Source organism: Leptonychotes weddellii, chromosome 15, assembly GCF_054177405.1.
Source record: "Leptonychotes weddellii isolate Sample4059 chromosome 15, ASM5417740v2, whole genome shotgun sequence".
Lineage (NCBI taxonomy): Eukaryota > Metazoa > Chordata > Mammalia > Carnivora > Phocidae > Leptonychotes > Leptonychotes weddellii.
The window spans coordinates 16000278-16019752 of record NC_138383.1 but is presented as its reverse complement, the minus strand read 5'-3'; the positions used below and the strand labels follow the sequence as shown (position 1 = coordinate 16019752).

At 55.1% G+C, this 19475-nt stretch overlaps 3 protein-coding genes across 12 annotated transcripts in view; 1 reads left to right on the top strand and 2 right to left on the bottom strand.

Annotated features, from left to right (window-relative positions):
- FMNL1 (formin like 1) overlaps positions 1-5941 on the top strand; it is a 59230-nt gene extending 53289 nt beyond the window's left edge. For 6 of the 7 annotated variants that reach the window (XM_081804818.1, XM_031030765.2, XM_081804817.1 and 3 more), the window contains 12 exons: positions 27-308; positions 494-618; positions 1480-1682; positions 2156-2390; positions 2593-2661; positions 3485-3565; positions 3648-3777; positions 3931-4094; positions 4271-4372; positions 4512-4607; positions 4876-4984; positions 5478-5941. In XM_081804818.1, coding sequence (XP_081660944.1) covers positions 27-308; positions 494-618; positions 1480-1682; positions 2156-2390; positions 2593-2661; positions 3485-3565; positions 3648-3777; positions 3931-4094; positions 4271-4372; positions 4512-4607; positions 4876-4984; positions 5478-5581 — 1700 coding nt within the window. In that variant the 3' untranslated portion in view covers positions 5582-5941. Of the gene's footprint in view, positions 1-26; positions 309-493; positions 619-1479; positions 1683-2155; positions 2391-2592; positions 2662-3484; positions 3566-3647; positions 3778-3930; positions 4095-4270; positions 4373-4511; positions 4608-4875; positions 4985-5140; positions 5240-5477 lie in introns of all 7 variants that reach the window. The other variant, XM_081804819.1, reaches the window with a different exon arrangement.
- Positions 5942-5976: 35 nt separating this feature from the next.
- Positions 5977-9756, bottom strand: LOC102736364 (uncharacterized). The gene is made up of 10 exons (XM_081805960.1): positions 9677-9756; positions 9201-9255; positions 8765-9135; positions 8599-8645; positions 7702-7845; positions 7264-7335; positions 7060-7180; positions 6695-6873; positions 6417-6575; positions 5977-6130 (listed from the first exon to the last, which is right to left on the bottom strand). Exons 1-10 carry the CDS (start codon positions 9754-9756, stop codon positions 6003-6005), a joined length of 1356 nt encoding a protein of 451 aa, XP_081662086.1. The 3' UTR covers positions 5977-6002.
- Positions 8892-13779, bottom strand: SPATA32 (spermatogenesis associated 32). 4 transcript variants are annotated; one of them, XR_014140450.1, is made up of 4 exons: positions 12756-13779; positions 11606-12582; positions 9201-10987; positions 8892-9016 (listed from the first exon to the last, which is right to left on the bottom strand). XR_014140450.1 is itself a non-coding variant. In XM_081804824.1 (3 exons), exons 1-3 carry the CDS (start codon positions 12984-12986, stop codon positions 10903-10905), a joined length of 1293 nt encoding a protein of 430 aa, XP_081660950.1. In that variant the 5' UTR covers positions 12987-13779; the 3' UTR covers positions 9126-10902. The 4 variants fall into 4 exon arrangements, 2 of the variants coding, with proteins under 2 accessions (XP_081660950.1, XP_081660951.1); XR_014140451.1 differs by having other exon boundaries at positions 8919-8983; XM_081804824.1 differs by lacking the exon at positions 8892-9016 and having other exon boundaries at positions 9126-10987.
- Positions 13780-19475: the final 5696 nt, after the last annotated feature.

Here is a 19475-nt window from a genome sequence, read left to right as displayed (position 1 = left end):
GGGTTCTCGGTTCTCTCTCGGCTCAGAACTCCCACCTGCGGCAGAGCCGGCTCCCGGAGCAGCACCCCCACCGCCGCCTCCACCACCTCCACTTCCCGGCCTCCCCGACCAGCAGGAAGCCCCGCCTTCGGCACCCCCACTGTCCTCACCCCTCCCTGGCAGCTCCGAGCCCCCGCCCCCGCCGCCGCTGCCGGGAGACTTGCCGCCCCCACCCCCGCCCCCACCGCCGCCTCCCGGCACAGATGGACCCGTGCCTCCGCCGCCTCCAGGGGGTCCCTCTGGAGGGTCCGGCCCTGAGATGGGCCCAGGTGAGTGGACCGCCCAGGGCTGGGGGCAGATATGGAGGTGCCCCGACCTCAGTGTCCTCCAGGACCTTGTGTACGGGGGCCTCCTATTTCCTTCTGCCTGCCCTGTCAGGCCTCTCTGGGCCCTGGGTCCCGCCAACGACCCCACCCTCACCTCCCCAGTGCTCACCACTCTCTCCCTGTCCCAGGAGTGAAGGCCAAGAAACCCATACAGACCAAGTTCAGAATGCCACTCTTAAACTGGGTAGCCCTGAAACCCAACCAGATCACGGGCACTGTCTTCACTGAGCTCAATGACGAGAAGGTGCTGCAGGTGAGTGTGGCCCTGTCTTGCTTCCAGTGTGGGTGCCAGGGGAGAGGGGACTTGCCTGGATCATGCTAGGGCATCTCCTTCACCCCATTGTATGGATGAGGGCATGGAGGCCCAGGGATGGGTGTTAAACTACGTGGATTGTTAAGATACATGGATTAGTGTATCTGATAGGCAGTATGTCCTGACTCCCCTGGAGGCTTTCCCCTCACTCATTGTAGAGGGCACATCTGGCCTCCGGTCTGGCCTCTCCTCCTTTTAAGCTTCTTTCCCACCACCCCCACAGGCAACCAGGGTTTCAACTCTTTTTTTTTTTTTTTTTTTTTAAGAGGGAGTAGGGTGGAGTGCAGGGGTGGGGCAGAGGGAGAGGGGAAGAGAGAGTCCCAAGCAAACTCCAAGCTCAGCGAGGAGCCCAATGTGGGGCTCAGTCTCACAACCATGAGATCATGACCTGAGCCAAAATCAAGAGTCAGATGCTCAACCAACGGAGACACCCAGGCACCTCCAGCCCTTCTAATTCTACTTTTAGTTTTCCAAAAGGAATGTGTTCTCTTGCCTCCAGGCCATTGCTCATGCTGTTTCTTCTGCCTAGAATGCCCTTCCCTTTCCCCTTTTTACCCCCGGCCAATTCAGCTTTTCCTTCAGCTGTAAGGGCTTGGAGTCTGGGTCCCCAGTGTTGGGTACTGCTCTTCTCCCTCGATGCTCTCTATACTTCCCCTGTATCCCCCATCAGGGCTTGTGGTCAAGCCGGGTTACTGGTTTGTTTCTCTGCTGGTGGTGTGGTCAGAGCTGGATAGCTGGTTCAGCCAGGAATATATCAGACCCCAGCCCGCCCAGCCCCACCTCCTCTCCCTGTGCCCTCAGGAGCTAGACATGAGTGACTTTGAGGAGCAGTTCAAGACTAAGTCCCAAGGTCCCAGCCTGGACCTCAGTGCTCTCAAGGGTAAGGCAGCCCAGAAGGCCCCCAGCAAGGCCACCCTCATTGAGGCCAACCGGGCCAAGAACCTGGCGATCACCTTGCGCAAGGGCAACCTGGGGGCTGACCGCATCTGCCAGGCCATTGAGACGTGAGTACCTCTGCCCTGTACTTGTGAGTAGCCCAGCCCCTCTACTAGGCCAGGGTCATCAGGCATCTGGTAAAAGAGTCCCAACTACGGGGCAGAGCCCATCAAGCTTCATGCTAACCCTGGTCAGGGAGTAGGGCTGGGAACCTTGTTCCCATTTTCAGGCCAAGAAAACTGAGGCCATAGTGTGAGTCCACGCCCAGACTGAGACATTCCCGTTTCCTCCCTGCCTCCTTGCCCAGCTGTGGGCACTCAGGCCCAGGCATTTAGAGCTGGGCCTCTGGCACTGATGTATGATAGGGACCTCTGGCTTCCCAGCTCCCAACTTCCCTGACTCCTACCTCTTGGTCCCTGAAGCTATTGGCAAAGAGCAAATACTGAAGTTCATTTATTCAATCGAGGTAGTGGGGTGGGGGTATAGTCCTGCCCTCGAGAACTGGTGGGTATAGAGCGATAACTACCCCACCTTCCACCAGGTACGACCTACAGGCCCTTGGCCTGGACTTCCTGGAGCTGCTGACCCGCTTCCTGCCCACGGAGTACGAGCGTAGCCTGATCGCCCGCTTCGAGCAGGAGCAGCGACCCATGGAGGAGCTGTCGGAGGAGGACCGCTTCATGCTCCGCTTCAGCCGCATCCCGCGCCTGCCCGAGCGCATGGCCACGCTCACCTTCCTGGGCAACTTTCCGGATACTGTCCAGCTGCTCATGCCGGTGTGGGCGGGGCAGGCAGAGCGGTGTGGGCGGGGCAGGGCGGTGTGGGCGGGGCAGGCAGGGCGCTGTGTTCTGGGTTGGGGATGCGAGGCGGCAGCTAGCAGCCTCCGCGGGGAGAGGGCATGTAGGAGTACTTGAGCCTCCCATGGGCTTGCCCCCCACCCTGCCCCAACTTATCTTGCCTCTCCAATTGCACCCCCAGCAACTGAATGCCATAATTGCAGCCTCAATGTCCATCAAGTCCTCTGACAAACTCCGCCAGATCCTGGAGGTGAGAGCCCGGGGCAAGGGCCTGGGAAGTGGGGCCCACTCATGACTCCTCGCCTGTTCTGGGTCGTGTGAGGGGGAGACCCCGGCCTTGCCCTGCACTCCTAGGATGCAACAGATATGTTCCCAGCTCTCACATAGAAAGACAAAGCTAAGGCAGGGTGGAGGTCCTGTCTACAACAGTGCACCTTAGACTCCTCCTGAGGGCTAAGCCCCCTCTGGGGATCACTGTGTGATTAGCAGAGCGCCCACACCTGCTCAGTGGAGTCTAGTGGAGGTCCCGGGAGCCAGTAGAAATGGCTGTTAGACGGTGACATCGCAGCTGAGGGGATGTCAGCCGTGCAGTTCTGGGTGGGAACAGCAGAGGGCAACACTGGGTATGCTAAGGGGCACCTGGCTGGCTCAGTCGATTGAGTATTATAAGGCTTTTTTTTTCAGTTTATAATTATTTATTTAAGAAATCTCTACACTACACCAAATGTGGGACTTGAACTCATGGCCCTAAGATCAAGAGTCGCATGTTCCTCCAGCTGAGCCAGCCAGGCGCCCCAAGCATGTGACTCTTGATCTCGGGGTTGTGGGTTCGAGCCCCACGTTGGGTGTGGACATTACTTAAAAATAAAATCTTAAAAACATTGGGGAGGCCAGGCACATATGTCAGACAGCTACACACGCGTGTACATGGTCATGGACCTGAGGGGCCGGCGCAGGAGTCTAGTCTGGGCTGAGCGTGTGGGGCTTGCTTTTCACCACATTTTCTTGTGTAGTTTATACTTGAGGGGGTTCCCTCAGCCCCAGCACCTGCTGAGCACCCCCCTCCCCCCCAGATTGTCCTGGCCTTTGGCAACTACATGAACAGCAGCAAGCGTGGGGCAGCCTATGGCTTCCGGCTCCAGAGCCTGGATGTGGTGAGGGGCACAAGGAGGGGTTCCCCGGCCTGGGGGATGGGGGACAGCGGTGGCCTGCGGCTGACAACAGGCCTGCATGCAGCTGCTGGAGATGAAGTCGACTGACCGCAAGCAGACGCTGTTGCACTACCTGGTGAAGGTCATTGCCGAGAAGTACCCACAGCTCACAGGCTTCCACAGCGACCTGCACTTCTTGGACAAGGCAGGCTCAGGTATTGGTGCAGGTACCCCCTCCTGGGCGGGGAGGGGCTCTGCCCTGGGGGCTGATAGGGGTTGAGAAAAAGTGAGGGGACCACAGGGTGTCATTGGACGGGAATGCCACCTCTCTGATTCCCTGCCTCTGTGCTGCCCCATCCCCCCCTCAGTGTCCTTGGACAGCGTCCTAGGGGATGTGCGCTCCCTGCAGCGAGGCCTGGAGTTGACCCAGCGAGAGTTTGTGCGGCAGGACGACTGCATGGTGCTCAAGGAGTTCCTGAGGTCCAACTCGCCCACCATGGATAAGCTGCTGGCAGACAGCAAGACCGCTCAGGTGGGCCGGGGCTGGCCGGGCCCTGGAGGTGGGGTGGAGGTGGTGGTGGGGATGAAATGGGGGAGGGGGCAGGGGGCCCACCTGCCTGGAGGAGCAGAGATGAAGTGGCCAGTGTCTTAAAGGCACATGGAGCTCCTAGGGGTCGTGCTGGTGGGGCTGACAGGCTGTGCCCACAGGAGGCCTACGAGTCCGTGGTGGAGTACTTCGGAGAGAACCCCAAGACCACGTCCCCCTCCATGTTCTTTTCCCTCTTTAGCCGCTTCATCAAGGCCTACAAGGTATGTGTGTCTGGTGGGCAGGCTGGGACCCCTGCGGGGCATTTTTGCCTCTCCACCTGGGCAGTGTGGAGGGTGGGGGACGCTTCTGTCTGGGGGTAGGATAAGACTCCCCTCACGGAGACCCACCTTGGCCCCCCAGAAAGCTGAACAGGAGGTGGAACAGTGGAAGAAGGAGGCAGTAACCCAGGAGGCAGGTGCCGACGCCCCCGGCAAAGAAGAAGCCCCAGCACCCAAGGTAGGCAGCTGCGCCTGAGCTTGGCACTTTGCAGGGATCCTCATCCCAAAGATCTGGCCCTCTTCCGTACCCTCATTTCTGTGAACAGACCCTGCCCAAGGTGAGGACGGTGCCCCAGCAGCCTGGGATGGGAAGGGCTTCCTCCTGCTCCAGCCTGCTGTGGGGGACCAGGCAGACAGATGTTCTAGGGTCTGGTGGCCTGGGGAGAGGGGATCCTGGAGTTGGAGCTACTCACCTTCCATGCCCTACCCCCCCATCACCACCCAAGGCCCGGAGGCAGCAGATGGACCTCATCTCCGAGCTGAAGCGGAAGCAGCAGAAGGAGCCACTTATCTATGAGAGTGACCGCGACGGGGCCATTGAAGATATCATCACAGGTGAGGCTTTGGCTGGGCCTGTCCTATCCTCTCTCTGTCCTTCTAATGCTGTCCTCCCCCCTCTCCCCACCCTAGGGGTCTGGCTGTCTCACTGCTTCTTGCTACTTTTTCTGTCTTTTTTCCTTTCTCTCCCCCCTCCTCCCTCCCAACCCTCAGTGCTCAAGACGGTGCCCTTCACGGCCCGCACTGGCAAGCGGACGTCCAGGCTCCTCTGTGAGGCCAGCCTGGGAGAAGAGATCCCTCTCTAGCCCCCAGGTACCTGGGTAGCCTGGCCTGTGATCCCAGAAGCTGCCCACAACCCTGGGGGCCCGTCGGGGGACTGGATCATGCTACCCTCCCTTGGGCCATGCGTGGCTGGGGTGTGCTTGAGCGGGGTCTGGTAAACATAGGTCCCTTCCCACATGCACACCACCTGGGTCCCTACAATGGGGAGGCAGACTCCTAGCCCCGGGGCAGACTTCAGAAGGTAAGTGTCTCTCCTCTTGGCTGCCAGATCTGCGGAACCAGCCCTACATCCGTGCAGACACAGGCCGCAGAAGTGCTCGTCGGCGCCCCCCGGGACCCCCCATGCAGGTCACCTCGGACCTCTCGCTGTAACCGCTCTTTCTGGCAGATGGACTCAGTGGGCAGTGGGGGGGGGGTGGCAAGCCGGGGCTCAGGGGCTCAAGGAAGGTGGTCCTCAGCTCGGCTGGGCCGGGCAGCCCCCTCTGCTGCTGCCGCCGTTCTCCGAGATGGTCCCACCTCAAGTGGTCGGGCGCGGGGGCGTGGGGGGGACAGCATCGCCGGCCCCTCCCCCAAATGCTGCTTGCAGCACCCCTCTCCCCCTAATAGCCATACTTAGCCTCAGCCGGAGCCTGGCCTGTAACTTATAAAGTGCAACCTCGCGCTCCACCCCCAGCTCCGGGAACTCTCCATGGACCTTATTTTTATACAAGATTAATAAAGATGTTTGCAAAAGATCCGCGTCCGCTCTGTGCCCCGCCCCACCACACGCAGCCCGTTTTGCTCCGCAAACGCTTTACTTTTTCATAGCAGGTTTCTGCACACAGGCTGGCGAAGGGGAGAAGGGCTGCTTCTGCACTAGAGTTGGGGGGGAGGGAGTCATCTTCGCGGGGCGCAGATAGTCTAGTGGCTGGCCCACGAACTCTGTGGGAGGGCAGAGGGGGCGTGCGGAGGATCAAGCCGGCAGCTCCCGTTTAGAGACTCTGGATTAGCCCCACCTCAGTCCTCCTTTCTACCCGCCCCGCCCCATTTCCGCCTCCTATCTGGGTACCTGCCCCTTTTTCTTAGGCTCCGTCCTAGCCTTGGTCAAGCCCTGCGTGATCCCAGATTACTTCGCCGGCCTCCTCCGGGTTTCCTGGAGTCCGGCTCCCACTCTTCGCCTGCCCCGCCCCAGCCCCGCCCCAGCCCCGCCCTCTCCCTCTGCTCTCACCCGGGCTGAGAGACCTCCGGGTGGGCGCGAGCTTGTGGCGGCTGGAGTGGCAGGACTTGGGAAGTCGGACGTCAGGGCGCGGGGCTCGGGGCCGCATCTGGTCTTCTGGGGGTGTCCGCCCCGCCAAGTTAGGTATCTGAGAGTAGGGGCTGCGCGCACCTGGCCCGGGGAAAGCGGCGGGGCGGGGGGGGGGAGGAGGAAAAGGAGAGGCTAGTCCTGACAGCAGGTCCCGAGGGAGGGTCCCCCCTCGGCGGGTCCCCGCCTGGCCCGGGGCGCACCCGCTTTGTGCAGTCTGTGCAGCGAGCGCTCCAGCTCGGCGCCGGAGAGGCCGCTGAGGCGCGCGGCCTGGCAGAAGAAGGTGAGGCCGGCGTGAGTGCGCACGGTGACAGTGTGGCCGCGGGAGCGGCCCCTCCAGCCCGGGTTCAGCCGCAGAGCCCGCTGCTTCTTGGTGTAGTAGCTTGAGGGGACAGGTGGGGGGCAGCCTCGTCAGACACCGCCTCCCCCAGTCCTCTCCATCTCACAGGACAGGAAGCCACAGGAAACTGCCCCAGAATTCAGGGCTCCCGTCTCCCTCAGGGGATCCCTGCACGGGGCAGCATCTGCTCCCCCATCCTGGGTCCTGAAGCTGGGGACATGGGCCTACCTCATCACTTCCTGCACCACCTTGCGGGGCAAGAAGCCTTGGCTCATCAACTTGAACAGCATCTCTAAGAACAGGGTTTGCAGGCCCTGGGGGTCACAGAACCGGCTGTTCCTCACCTGGCCTGGGGGCAGAGATCATGGGGGAGCGTGAGGAGGAGCCTCCCCCAGTCCTGGCCGTTCCCACCCCACCAGCCTTGCCCCTCACCCAGGCACTGAGCCAGGCGGTGGCTGTCAGTAAGGACACCCAGGAAGTCTTTGAAGCTTACAGTTCCGTCACCTGGGAAGACAGAGAGGAGGGGGTGCTGTGGGGGCCTCCCCTGCAGAAGGCCCACCCTGCATATGCTTTAGGGGTGTCTTTGCATCTCCTTCCAGACATTAGAGAATCCAGTCTCCCCTCCAGCCAAATGTCAACCCCAGTGGAATGGGGGAGAAATAGCCCTTGCCCTCGGGGATCCCCAAATCAGGATGAGGATTAACACAGCAAAAATTTTTAGGGGCTACGGGATAGGTGTGTTGATCAGAGCAGGATTCCTGGAAGAGGGAACTTTAAAATAGGACCAGGCCGGGGATTCTGTGGGCAAAGGAGACATTGTCCAGGGCTAGAAGTGAGGGAGGACAAGAGGCCAGGGATGGGAGCACCCACCATCCAAGTCTGCCTGCTGCAGAGCCTCACACATCTCCTGTGGGCTCAGCTGGATGCCCACATTGCGCAGGGCGGCTTTCATGCTGCGCATGTCCACAGTGCCTGTCGGGCTGGAGCTGAACAGTTTGAAGATCTCCTGGAAGGCTGCGGGCAGGGAGGGAGGCAGGCAGCAAGGTGAACCACACACAGGGGCCCAGAGATCCGCCCACTCTAGCTCAGAACGGTCCTGAAGACTTGGGTCACTCCCACTGCTGGGGCATTATGACATTGAAAGAACACCACTGGCTACTGTGTGTTGGCACTTGTCAAGTCCCCATTCAAGTCTCATGTTTGGACATGTTTGTATGAAAAGACATTCAACACTTAATGTCCAAGGTCCCACCACCAGTAGACTGGGCAGTGTTGGGCTCTGGACTCGGGCTCTGGAGCTGCAGTGCTCTGAGGCTCCTGGAGCCCTGCTGGCACCTGGCGGGGAGCAGGCCCTGAAGATTACTGGTGGTGAGTGAAATGGCTGCTTTGAGGGGCCCCCGCCAGGGGTACCGTGGCTTTGGGGCCCTCAAATGTAGACCCAACAGCCCCAGATTCCAGGGGGGGGCGGGGAACTCAGATTATTTTTCCCCATCCTCTCTCCCAATTTCCTTCCTCCCTTCCTCTTTCATCTTTCATGTGTTCTGTCCATCCATCCATCCATCCATCCATCCATCTCTCTCTCTCTCTCACATACACACACACACACACATATCAGTGAGCCCTGGAACTGTAAAGATTAGCCAGTTAGACTGCCACTGGGGACAGTTACAATACGATCACCAACTTCTCACAATGACCCCAGGCTCTGGGGAGGTGGCCCTGTGCCGTTCCTCTCCTCCTCCCCCGCTCCCAGCCCGGGGCCCTCACCCGCCAGCAGCCGGGCTGTCAGGGGCAGCAGATTCTCGTCCGCAGAGCTGCTTCAGGAGGAAGAGGGTGGAAAGGACTTTGCACCTGCTGCACAGAGATGCCAGGGCCAGGCAGGCCTTACCCCAAACCCCGCGCCTCTGGCCTGGTCTCCGGTCCCTGCCCTTACCTCTGAGACCTGGAGCCTGACTGCACTGAGCTGGCAGCTGCAAGGCACTTGAACTCCCTGGGCCTTCGGGAGCCCTGCTCAGCCCCTATGGCCTTGACGGATGCTGGCTCCCTCTGGGGCAGCGGGGCAGTGGGCTGCTGAGGACTCCCCTTCTGCACATCGCAGCGCCGCTGCTCTCCTGGGTCCCGTGCGGGCAGTCTTCCAGGCTGCCGTGGAGGCCTTGGAAGCAGGGAGAAGACAGGGCTGGGGGCCCTGTCCACCCGAGTGCTCAGACTCTCCGGGGTGAGGCGGGGGAGGGGGGCTGAGACCAGGCCCTGCGGGGGAGCAGGCTCAGCTCTACCTTCTCCCAGGACCCCCACACCAGCCTGCACCTATGGTCCCCCATCCAGGGGATTCTTCGGGCAGTAGCAGCAGACCCTTCACTAGCCCTGGTTACCTGAACGTTCCCTGTGCCGACGACGGGGATCTCTTGGTCTTCTGTCTTCGGCTGCCTGAAAGGCAGAGTCACGGGCTCTGAGGCTGGCTTTGGGGTGGACTTCAGCAGCTTTTGGCAGGAGGGCACTCTGTCCCTTGCCACAGGCCTGCTTCTGTTTGCGGGGGGCGGGGGGGGACCTGCGGCTTTACTCTTTTGAGTTTCTGCTCCCCTTAAGGTATCCGAATTTGTGACTCCACTCCAGAAGCTCACACAGGCTGGCAGAGGCCCAGGGAGAAGCAGGCCTTAGAGTCCCGAAGTCAGGGCATGGGAAGGAGGGGTCCAGCCCAAGGTGGGGCTGTGGCCCACCCCCACCTTCCCCCAGGTCCCCTGGGAGGGAAGGACCTCCTCTTCCAAACCATGCAAACTTGCAAACCACAGTTCACAAAATACTCCAGGAAGAAGCACCCCGACACCCCAGCCTCTTCCCAGATACTCACCTCTGCATCTCCTTCTCCTTCCTCTTTCCAGTCTCCTGTCCTCCATTTCCCTCTGCCCCCCCACTCTGGCCCTGGCCCATTCCCAAGTGTTCACCCCTTCCTAATCCCACCCTCCTAGGCCCTGGGCACTTCCCTCCTCGGCCCCCTCTCAAGGCAGGGCAGGCTCCTGAGGATCTGCAAGGCTGGGCTTTCACCTGATGGGGAGCCTTGGTGCTGGTGGGGCTGGAGGCTGACCAGGGCCCAAGCGATGGCTCTGCCTCTCGCTTCCCTTTCTCCCCGACTTCCCTTTTCCCGCCCGTGTTCTTACCCACATCCTGAACTCCCTTCCCTCCTTTGCAGTGAGCTCTCCTCTTCCAGAGCTTTCCCTCATTGCCCAACGTCGTGGGGAGGCTTGTGCATTCGTGCGCGTGTTTAGTGCACGTGTCTGGCTCACAGGCCTGTGTGTCGATGTGTGCTTGTGCACACGGCCCATGTGGCACTGTCTGTGGGTGGATGTCCGCGCGTGCCTGTGTGATGTACGAGTCAGCGGATGGTGTGTGTGCGCGCTTGTGAGTCTGGGTTGCTCAGCAAAGTACACCATTACATACTCGCGCCTACATTCTGAGATACTTCCAGCTCAAGGCTGTGGCCCCTGGAGGGGCAGTCCTTTGGCATCTTTCTTCCCCTCCTTTGAGCCCCCGGACACCGTCCCTTCCCCATGCCAGGCCCTCGCTGTGGACAGAAGCAGGAAGAATTCCTTTCAGCCTTGCCTCCTCACCTGGCCAGCCCACCCCAGGAGGTCCTCTCCTAAGAAGATCCCAACATGTCCCTGGCTTCAGGCCAAGAGGAAGCCCCACTTCATGACCTAAGACACCTGAAGCCTCAGAGAGGGCACCAAGGCCTCCCCCAGACGGCTCATGACTCTCTGCCGCTGGCTGAGAGGGCTGGAAGGTGGGAGCAAAGTGGAAGGACCCCTGGGGAGTGAGGAGGGGCCAAATAGGGCTGGCAGAGCCCTCTGGGACAGGCGGGGGCAGCTCAAAAATGGGGGTGTGTGGAAACGAGTACTACACGATGTGTTAACTAGCTAGAATTTAAATAAAGTCTTGAAAGAAAAAAACCATGGGGCTGGCGTCCCTAAAAAATCAAAACTGGGACTCCACAGCCAGGTGAGCTCGCTAGTCTGGGAGCGTTTGCACAAAAAGTCTGAGCCGGGGGCCAGCACTGGAGGCTTTACTGGTTTTGTCTAGTCATTTCTCTGGGGAAGTGGGGGACGACACCTTAAAATGGATTTTCAGCAATAATGGACTCCCTTTCCCGGTTCTCGGCACCGAGCTGCAACGCAAAAGAGAGAGTGTCACTTGGGCCCCGGTGGCAGGGTCGGGGAGAGGGGTGAGCCCAGAGGCCTCTGCGGGGAGGGCCCCGGGGGGGGAAGAGGGCCTCTTCCTGCTGCATGCTGATGGGCAGCTGGCCTTCTGTTGTGTCCATTCATCATCAGGAAGCAAGGGGTGCTGGAGAACCCTGTTCCCTCACATTCGGCTCCATGGAAGCGTCCTGGGCCCAGGGCCATCAAATTCTCAGCGGGGCAGATGCAAGGCTGAGCTTTTCCCATGAGGGTGAGGCCATCTGCCCTCTGGGTGACCGAGCGTCCTAATGCTAGAATGGCCCTTCCCATGTCGAACCCAGGTCCTTGCTGGGGCCCAGAAGTGCTCACCCTCCATGGTCCCCAGGCCTCCTCCAGCCCTGGCCTTGGCACTGTGCCTCAGTCCACAGGAACCTTGTTTCCAGCAGTCTTTATGAGGTCACTGAGGTTGAGACATCACAGCCCACCCCATCCCCTACCCAGGCCCTCATTCCATTTCCCCACCCCTACCCAGCTGTGTGAGGAGTGGGCCCACCCACACATCCTAAGCACACCCCCTTTTCGGGAAGCTGTGGGCCAGCCTCACTTACCCTTTCACGACTCCTTTAGGTGAAGGGGACCTGGCCTGTTGCTGGAGAAGCTTCACTTCTCCTTCAAAGCTGGCCCTCTTGATCCCCGGCTTGCTGAAGCCGAGGTAAGGGTGGAAGAAGTTCTTGTCTTCCTGCTTCCAAGCTTTCTGTGACTCCACGGCTTTAAGTGGTTTCTCTAGCAAGTCCTTAATGAGCTTTTCCTTCTCTGGCTGGTCCATGGCCAGCTGGATATCGGGATCTGTAGAAGGTGCCTCGACCTTCTGAGGTGGAGCTTTGATCATATGCTCCAAGTTGGGCAAGTCCATCTTGCTGGAGGAGGCCACGGCCAAGGAAGAGGCAAAGTTGACCAGATCTGCCAGGCCGATGCCTGGTGAGAGACTGGAGGAGGACGGGTGGGGGTTTGGGGGCTGCTGGGAGTTGGTGGTGGGCGGAGCTGGCTGGGCACTGGGGTTCTGGAGCTGCTTCTTGGAGCACATGGTGTCCTTGGGGTCAGACTGCTGGTCCTGACAGCTAGTGGTCTTACCTGTGTTCTTGCCACTCTGCATGTTGATCCCCCGCTCCAGGCTGTGCTCTGAGGCCTGGATGTGTTTGTCTGCCCAGAAGAGGTGCTTAGAGGTCTGCACGCAGATAGAGCGATGGTTGGTGGACGCCTGGTCCTCCTCTACCGAACTCAGGTAGCTAGAATTTGACCTCACACTCCACTGGCTGACGTCCTGCTGCGTGGGGGGCTGGAGGGACTCCATCCTAGACTCCGGTTGCTTAGGGTCCTTGGGCTCGGACTCCACCTCCAGCTCCAGTTCTGGCTCCAGGACCAGGTCCACTTTGTGTGGGGGCTCCAGTTCTAGCAATTCTTTCTTCAGCTGGAAAGTTTCAACTGACGCTGAGGAGGCCCCTGGCCCCTGAGGTCCTTCTGGGGCCAATTCTCCATCCCACTCTCCTGCCTTTGTCCCCTCCTCTTGCCTCTTGGCAGAGACCTGCTGGGGGCAGGGAGGCAGTGTGAGGCGGGGGTGAGCATGGGTGTCCATGAGCACCCCAGCACTGGCCGGGTGCAGGCTCCCAGGATTGTCAAGGATTTAAGGAAGACAGGCCTTAAGGAATCCTGCCCCTTACCTACCACCTCCCCCGAAGAGGTGCCCCTGCCCACTGTTACCTCGATCTCATCTTCCTCTGGTACCAGCTGGTGTTGGCTTAGGCCACTCCTATGACAAAAGGGGCCAGAATGGATGAAAGGCCTCCAGGGAGTGGGTGGGGTGGCTTTCAGGGGGAATGGAGGTCTCTGGGGCCTCAAGATTCCCTCCCTTGTACAGGGGCCGGCAAGACGCCCCTGGCCAATCCACTCCCCTCGCTGTCCCTGCATCCACCAAGAATTCTGGAGCAGCATTTTCAATCTTTAGTGAGTTTAGGAGGTGCCTGGAGAGCTTGCCAAGTTGCCCCCTACCCCAAAGAGGGATCCAGTTAGTTGGAGGTAAGGCCCAGGATTCTTCATTCTAATCAATGAGCCAATGCAGCTCACTTGGAGAACCAGTGCCCAGAAGTTGGCTCTGCACAGAGGGAGAAGCCCAGGGCAAAATCCCTCCTCCTGACCTGCCCAACCCCAGCTTGGCAGATCTGAAAGGCAGGGGTGTGTGTGGAGGGTCCTGTCAGTTCTTGTTGGCACTTTGCTGCCATCTGGGCCCTTACCCTCAGTGCTCAGCCACTGCGACTCCCTGTCCTTCCTCAGGCATCTGCCGCCCGCCCCCACCTCGGTCGCTCTGTGCCAGAGCAAGGCAGCTAGAAGGGCTCAGTTCCCATTCATGTCTCTGAGTGTACCCCGCCACCCCTCAGTCCTTCACTAATGTCAGGGGCTGGAGGTAGAAGTAGAAGGCGGGTGGTAGGAATCCTTCCCCCCACCCCGCCCACAACACTGCCCTTGGGGAGATTTTGGAAAGAAGCAAAATGGAGGGAGATCCCGGGTTGGGGGGTGTATGAGAACTTGGCAGTGGTGGCAGGGGGTAAGGGTTGGTGGTCCTGGAGGATGGGGAACTGGCTCTCACTGTGTCTCCACAATGTCCACTGACTCCTTGCCACAGCAGGGAAATCCATTGGCACCTGGCAGGGAGAAGGAGGTGAGGGCAGGGGAGCTGCAGATGGGGACATCCGTGGAGGGTTCTGGAGCCCCGGCAGGTGGTGCTGCTCCAGCTACCCCCTCCCTCCCTCCCTGTCCTGCATCTCAGCTCATTCACCCTCCCCTCTCCCGTCCTGCCCCTCGGCTCCCTCCTCTCTCCAGTGTCACCAGCTCTGCGCTCCCTATCTGCTCCCCTCCATGCTCGAATTTGCCTTTCCTTTGGCTCTCCCCAATCCATCACCATCCTCCACGGGGATGGATGCTAACAGGCTTCACTGCAATTTACTGAGTGCTACTAGGCCAGGCATCATGTTGGGTGCTTTCTGTGCTTTATCTCATTGATTCAACACAAAAAATGAGAAAAGCTTCATTTGCCCAAGGTCCCTCAGCTGATGGTTGCCGACATCAGGAACTGAATGCAGGTTTGACTAAAGAAAAACCCTTAACTCCCCTGTCCTGCATGCTATCCTACCCAGGGGTCTGTAACTGTGTTGGGACCCCTAGAGAACCTTCCATTCCTGCTCCTCTGCCCCCTTTCTCCACTCTTCTCTGGCCAGGCTTCAGATCTGGCACTCACCCTAATCCTGGCCCCTCCTGCCCTGAAGCACCTCCTCTCCTCCAGGCTTCTCACTCCCTCACGTCCTGGGTCACCCACCCAGGCATTTGATCTGCGGGGATGCTGACAGCAGAGTTCCCATCACCTTCTGCAGAAGGGACTGAGCAACGCCTTGGGGAAGGTTTTCCCGCCCCAGTCACCTCCCTGGAAGCTTGTATCTTTTACTGAAGAAGCTTCTTTTTCATCCTCTGGGCGGTAGGGGCACCAGGCTATCCCATTCTCTGTTCCCCAGGGTCGTAGATGGGGATTGATGGTGGAGCCATCATGGCAGTGGGAAAGCCAGATCCCCCTGAACCTAGAGTGTGGCAGGAAATGATGGCCTTGGCTCTGTCTAAGAATTACTCCCAGGATTATATCCAAAGGATCAGAGTGTGCCATGGCCTCTTTCTAGAGATGTAGAGGCTGTTTCTGCATCTGGGGTTTGGGCACATCCATGTTCCTCTTGGGCCTGGGCATCTTGGATCAGCCACATGGCCGGGCTAGGAGGGCACCACCATGGACAGGCTCCCAAGAGCTAGCTTGGTGGTCTCTGGAATCTTCCACCAGCTTGACTGCCATGTTCCGTTGGCTTCCTTCATGTCTCTCTTCATTTCCAACTCCAGTTACCCCCAGTGCTGCTTTTATCCAGGCCTCTTGCCTCAGAGCCTTCCTTTGCTTGCTTTGCAAAATCTCCCTAGACAGTCTAATCAACACCCATAGCCTAAACCCTTCCATGAACAGCAACAGGGTGTGGATAGGAAGAGAAAGTGTTATGGTGTGAACCTCATAGTGGCACTGGGGGTTGGAAGCAAAAGTCTGAGTTTGACTCAACTTGGGACCTCTGTGCCCAACCTGGGAATGTTCTATTAGGGATTCAGGTGACATTCTTTTTTTTTTTTTTCAGGTGACATTCTATAATATGTGAAATAATTTCAATTTCCAACTGCTGGTTGCTAGTGTATAGAAATGTATATTCTGTAACCATCCTAAAATCCTATCAATTCTAGTTTTTTGTTTTGTTTTGTTTTGTTTGTAGATTCCATAAGGTTCTCTACATAAACAATGATGGTGTGACTAGGGGCGCCTGGATGACTCAGTCGGTAGAGCACGTGACTCTTGATCTTGGGGTCGTGGGGTTCAAGCCCCATGTTGGGTGTACAGATTACTATTTAAAAAAAGTATCTGTGTGACTCAAGACAGTTTTACTTCTTCCTTACCAAACTGGATGTCTCTTATTTCCTTTTTCTGCTTTACTGAGAACAATGTTCAATACAATGCTGAATAGAATTGAGAGTAGACATCTTTGCTTTGTTCCTGACCTTAGGGAGGAAGCATTCAGTATTTCACCATTAAGTATGATGTTAGCTGTGGTTTTTTCTCATAGATGACCTTTATCACGTTGAGGAAAGTTACTTTCCTAGTTCACTCAGTTTTTACAGATTATTTTTTTACACAGAGAGCACATGTATGTGCACAAGGCGGGGGAGGGACAGAAGGAGGGAGAGAATCCTAAGCAGACTCCACGCTCAGTGTGGAGCCCAACATGGTGCTCGATCCCACAACCCTGAGATCATAACCTGAGCTGAAATCGAGTCGGACACTTAACCAACTGAGCCACCCAGGTGCCCCTTAGTTCGCTTAGTTTTTAGTTAGGAAGAGATGTTAGATTTTGTCTGATGCTTTTTCTGCATTAGTTGAGATGATTATATTGCTTTTCTTTTATATTCTTTTATTTTTTAGTAATCTCTACACCCAGCGTGGGGCTAGAACTCATGACCCTGAGATCAAGAGTCGTATGATCTTCCGACTGAGCCAGCCAGGTGCCCGTTTTTTTTTTTTTATATTCTGTTAATATATTATATGTTATGTATAACATGAACAATGTTATATATTATTCTGTTAACAATTCTCTTATATTCTGTTTATGGTGAAATAAATTAATTTTTGAATGTTAAAATCAATCTTACATCCCTGAAATAAATCTCATCTGGTCATAATGTATTATCATTTTACACATTGTTGAATTTGATTTGCTAACTTTTTGAAAGAAATCTTACATGAGGTTCATAAAGTGTATTGGTGTATAATTTTCTTACATTGTCTTTGTCAGGTTTTGATATTAGAATAATGTTGGCCTCATAGAATGAGTTGGGAAGTATTCTCTCTTCAGTTTTCTGAGTTTGCATAAAATTGGTATAATTTCTTCCTTATGTTTGGCAGAATTCCCAGGTGAAGCACGTGAACCTAGGCCTGGAGTTTCCTTGTCCATTTTATCTAAGTTGGCAAATTTATTGGCATAAGGTGTTCATAATATTCTTTATTATCCTTTTCATATCTGTAGATCCTGTAGTGATGCCACCTCTTCCATTTCTCATATTGGTAATTTTTGTCTTTTTTCTTTTTGTCCTGTTCAGTTTGGCTAGAGATTTGTCAATTTTGTTGATCTTCTTGAACCAGACAGAGATATGTTTCCTGCCTGATCATCCTAAAGTGACATCTGCCAGGGAATCAGTCCTGCAGTCACAGATTCCCAGTCAGCTTTTTATGATTTCACTCTTAAACATGAATAGCCTAGCATGACTAGACATTTGAGGAAACTACCCACCTGCAGTTTACAGACCAAGAGAAAAGATGACTCTAGAATGCCAGAGGTTATTTGGGAAACAGAAAGGAGCTTTAAAAATACTCTAAAATCTTGAGATTCCGAGATGTAGATATTCAACTACATATTGCATCCAAAAAGCAAGAACAGGATGCTCTTTAAAAAATTAAGAAAAGAAAGAACTTTTGGCAAAAAGGCTTGGAAAATAAAACGAAAATCCTCCAAAAGCAGAACCAAAATATCAAGACAATGTGAGAGAAAATGATCAAGAGGCAGTCCAGTTCTGGCCTATAGAAAGGGGATCTAGAACACGGAAAAGGAACGAGAAAAATTTTCATGAGCTGAATGATGATGTCATTGGCTTAAAAGTGTTCACCGAAAGCCCTACACTACAGATGTCAAAATAACCTTGCTGTAAAAGTTCATTGCACCAGGAACAAAGAATTCTTAAATGCTTCTAAAGTGGAAAAACCAGTCACCTACAAGGGGAGGGGAATCGATTATACTGGCAGCAGGGTTAGCAACAATGGCTGCCTTTAAAATTCTGAGGAAAATATTTTTTAACCTGTAGGTTTATATCCAGCCAAACTATCATTTCAGACATGGAAGGACTCAGGAAATTTACTTCCTCTTTTTTTAAGGAAGTTATTTGAGGATGTGCTAAAACAAAATAAAGGTGTAAAACAAGAGAGTCAGGAAGGAAATAGCGGTCCACCTCAGGAAAGCAGCTAAGTCCCAGGATTTTAACTGTATAGAGGCAAGAAGATGAAGGGTTCTGGGCAGTAGATTTCTGAAATAAAGAAAATCTGATAGAATAGTTGATTAGATGTAGAGGTTGATGAAAACTAAGACTATGATAAAACCAAAGAATATAAGGAAAAGGCAACTAGAAACTCCGGGAAAAACAAAAAGCTGTATGAGAAAGAAAAGGTAACTGTGGTACATTTCTTGGTTCTGCAGTGAACAGTAGTTATGAGTCACAATAATGTCAGTCCAGTTTTCAACTTTCAGAATCAACATATAAATAAAAATTGGAAAATGTATTTGTGGCTATAGGACAATGTAAATGTTACCAACCTTGATATTTAAAAAATAAAAATACAAGTTAGCATTGTTGGGAGGTGGGAGGGAGGGAAGAAAGCTGAAGGGAAGAGTAGGGGCACTAAAAACTTCATCTTACTATGTGTGGTATCAAAAGATATTATCTAAAGTGATGAAAAATAAAGACATAAGTATATTAAACTTACAAAGGCATCAGCAGATCTAAAAATGATGTTGGGAAGATGGGGGAGGGTGGATCCATTAGAGCAGGAAGGTGATAATGTCTAAAACTGATAAACCAAGAAAGAGTCCGTGGGCTTGTAGAAAGATAAGGTAATTAGGCAGAAAAATAGTTCTAATGGAACAGTGTGGCTGCTCTGAGGAGTGAGACTGGGGCTGTGCTATAGGAGATGCTTTTCATCACTGAAGAAGCTCTTCAGAGCTATTTAATCATATGCATATATTTCTTTGATAAAATCCAATGTTGAACCCCTGGCTAAGGGCCAGGCATTGTTCTAGGGGACACAGTGATGAACACACAGTTTCTGCCCTCTTGGGGTTTCCAAGCCTGTGGCTGGGACCATAGAAGATCCTCCAATCTCTATTTCCTATTCCCACTTCTCCTGAGCTCTAGACTCAAACTCCAGTCACTGATTGCACATTTATCCCTAAGGGGATCTCTCCCTTGTCAGAGCCTTAGATGTCTCCTATCTCTGAAATGTCCTTGTTTTCTATTGTGATGATGCTCAGTGCTTACTTCTTCTTGGAGACCTTCAGGATTCTACCCTGTGGCATCTCCTCCAGTTGCCCCAGCCCAATCCCTGCAGACCTCTGAGTACAGGACTCTTGCTGACCCTTAATTCGAGGTGGGCAGACTGTGTGGGCTTCCCACTTTGAATCTCTGATCCCCTGCACACAAAGTCTACAAGGTGGATGCTCAGCAAAAGTCTGTGCAAAGAAATGAACACCCCACCAAACCATGCGGCTTGTCCTCCATTTTTCACCTCAAGTTCACACCCTCCATGTGTAGACTCTAGTGTAGCCAACAGAGTTTGCATGTCTGATCCATCTTCCTTCCAAATCACTCATGTCTTGATCACCCCCTCTGCCCTGGTAATTTCCCCCTCCCTGATAAACCTTCATTCTATCACCCAAATTAGAAACCTGGGTTACTTGTGACCCTTCTCAGTTCCCCAGCTTCTGACCTCCCTACCTCTGATGTTGACCTTGTGCAGGTCCCTTTCTCCACCCCCACTACTTTTCATCCCCCAACACCAAAATCAGTACAAACCTAGGACTGATCACCTGCCGGCACTCCACACTGAGTGCTTCCCATTACATCCTCTTCACCACCCTATGCCCAAGTGGTCACGACTCTGCTCTCACAGATGAGGAAACTGCACAGGTCACACATCCGTTAAGAGAAGTGCCATGACTGGAACCCAGGACTGACTGGCTCCGAACCCCAAGATGCTAACCACTGTGTTGTTTGAAATCTCTTTAGGCATCTAGCTGGACCACTACAACC

Coding starts and splice junctions, on each gene's coding strand:
- LOC102736364 (XM_081805960.1), bottom strand. CDS start 9,756: ATGGGCCAGGGCCAGAGTGGGGGGGCAGAGGGAAATGGAGGACAGGAG. Junction 7,181..7,263: donor CCGCCTGGCTCAGTGCCTGG/GTGAGGGGCAAG, acceptor CTCTGCCCCCAG/GCCAGGTGAGGAACAGCCGG. Junction 6,576..6,694: donor GCACAGACTGCACAAAGCGG/GTGCGCCCCGGG, acceptor TCCCCGGGCCAG/GTGCGCGCAGCCCCTACTCT.
- SPATA32 (XM_081804824.1), bottom strand. CDS start 12,986: ATGCTGCTCCAGAATTCTTGGTGGATGCAGGGACAGCGAGGGGAGTGG. Junction 12,583..12,755: donor CAGAGGAAGATGAGATCGAG/GTAACAGTGGGC, acceptor CCCTGCCCCCAG/CAGGTCTCTGCCAAGAGGCA. Junction 10,988..11,605: donor CCTAAAGGAGTCGTGAAAGG/GTAAGTGAGGCT, acceptor TTTGCGTTGCAG/CTCGGTGCCGAGAACCGGGA.